This window comes from Austrofundulus limnaeus, unplaced genomic scaffold (assembly GCF_001266775.1).
Source record: "Austrofundulus limnaeus strain Quisiro unplaced genomic scaffold, Austrofundulus_limnaeus-1.0 Scaffold4131, whole genome shotgun sequence".
In the NCBI taxonomy this organism is placed as follows: Eukaryota; Metazoa; Chordata; class Actinopteri; order Cyprinodontiformes; family Rivulidae; genus Austrofundulus; species Austrofundulus limnaeus.
In genome coordinates, this window is record NW_013956533.1 from 1 (window position 1) to 716 (window position 716).

Below are 716 nucleotides of genomic sequence, written 5' to 3' on the forward strand. Positions count from 1 at the left end.
GCTGTGTCCCTACAGTGTCCCTGCAGTGTCCCCACAGTAACGCTGCTGTGTCCCTACAGTGTCCCTGCAGTGTCCCCACAGTAACGCTGCTGTGTCCCTACAGTGTCCCTGCTGTGTCCATGCTGTGTCCCCACTGTGTTCCTGCTGTGTCCATGCTGTGTCCCTGTTTCGTCCTCACAGTGTCCCTGCTGTGTCCCTACAGTGTCCCCGCAGTGTCCCCAAAGTGTCTCTGCTGTGTCCATGCTGTGTCCCTGCTGTGTCCCTGCTGTGTCCCCCAAAGTGTCCCCAAAGTGTCCCTGCTGTGTCCCTGCTGTGTCCCTACTGTGTCCCCACAGTGTCCCCGCAGTGTCCCCAAAGTGTCTCTGCTGTGTCCATGCTGTGTCCCTGCTGTGTCCCTGCTGTGTCCCCCAAAGTGTCCCCAAAGTGTCCCTGCTGTGTCCCTGCTCTGTCCCCACAGTGTCTCTATTGTGTCCCTGCTGTGGCCCTGCTGTGTCCCTTTTTCGTCCTCACAGTGTCCCTGCTGTGTCCCTGCTGTGTCCCCACAGTGTCCCAGCTGTGTTCCCACAGTGTCCCTTCAGTGTCCCTGCTGTGTCCCCACAGTGTCTCTATTGTGTCCTCACTGTGTTCCTGCTGTGTCCCTTTTTCGTCCTCACAGTGTCCCTGCTGTGTCCCTGCTGTGTCCCTGATGTTTCCTCACAGTGTCCCTGCTGTGTCCC

The 716-nt window shown here is 58.5% G+C and overlaps 1 protein-coding gene across 1 annotated transcript in view; it reads left to right on the plus strand.

Moving 5' to 3' along the window:
* Window positions 1-180: 180 nt before the first annotated feature.
* The window catches only part of LOC106512076 (keratin-associated protein 10-1-like), a gene marked incomplete at both ends in the record, with an annotated part of 2184 nt that continues 1648 nt past the window's right edge, over window positions 181-716 (plus strand). The window contains 2 exons of the mRNA XM_014000772.1: window positions 181-290; window positions 336-566. Coding sequence (XP_013856226.1) covers window positions 181-290; window positions 336-566 — 341 coding nt within the window. The remainder of the gene's footprint in view (window positions 291-335; window positions 567-716) is intronic.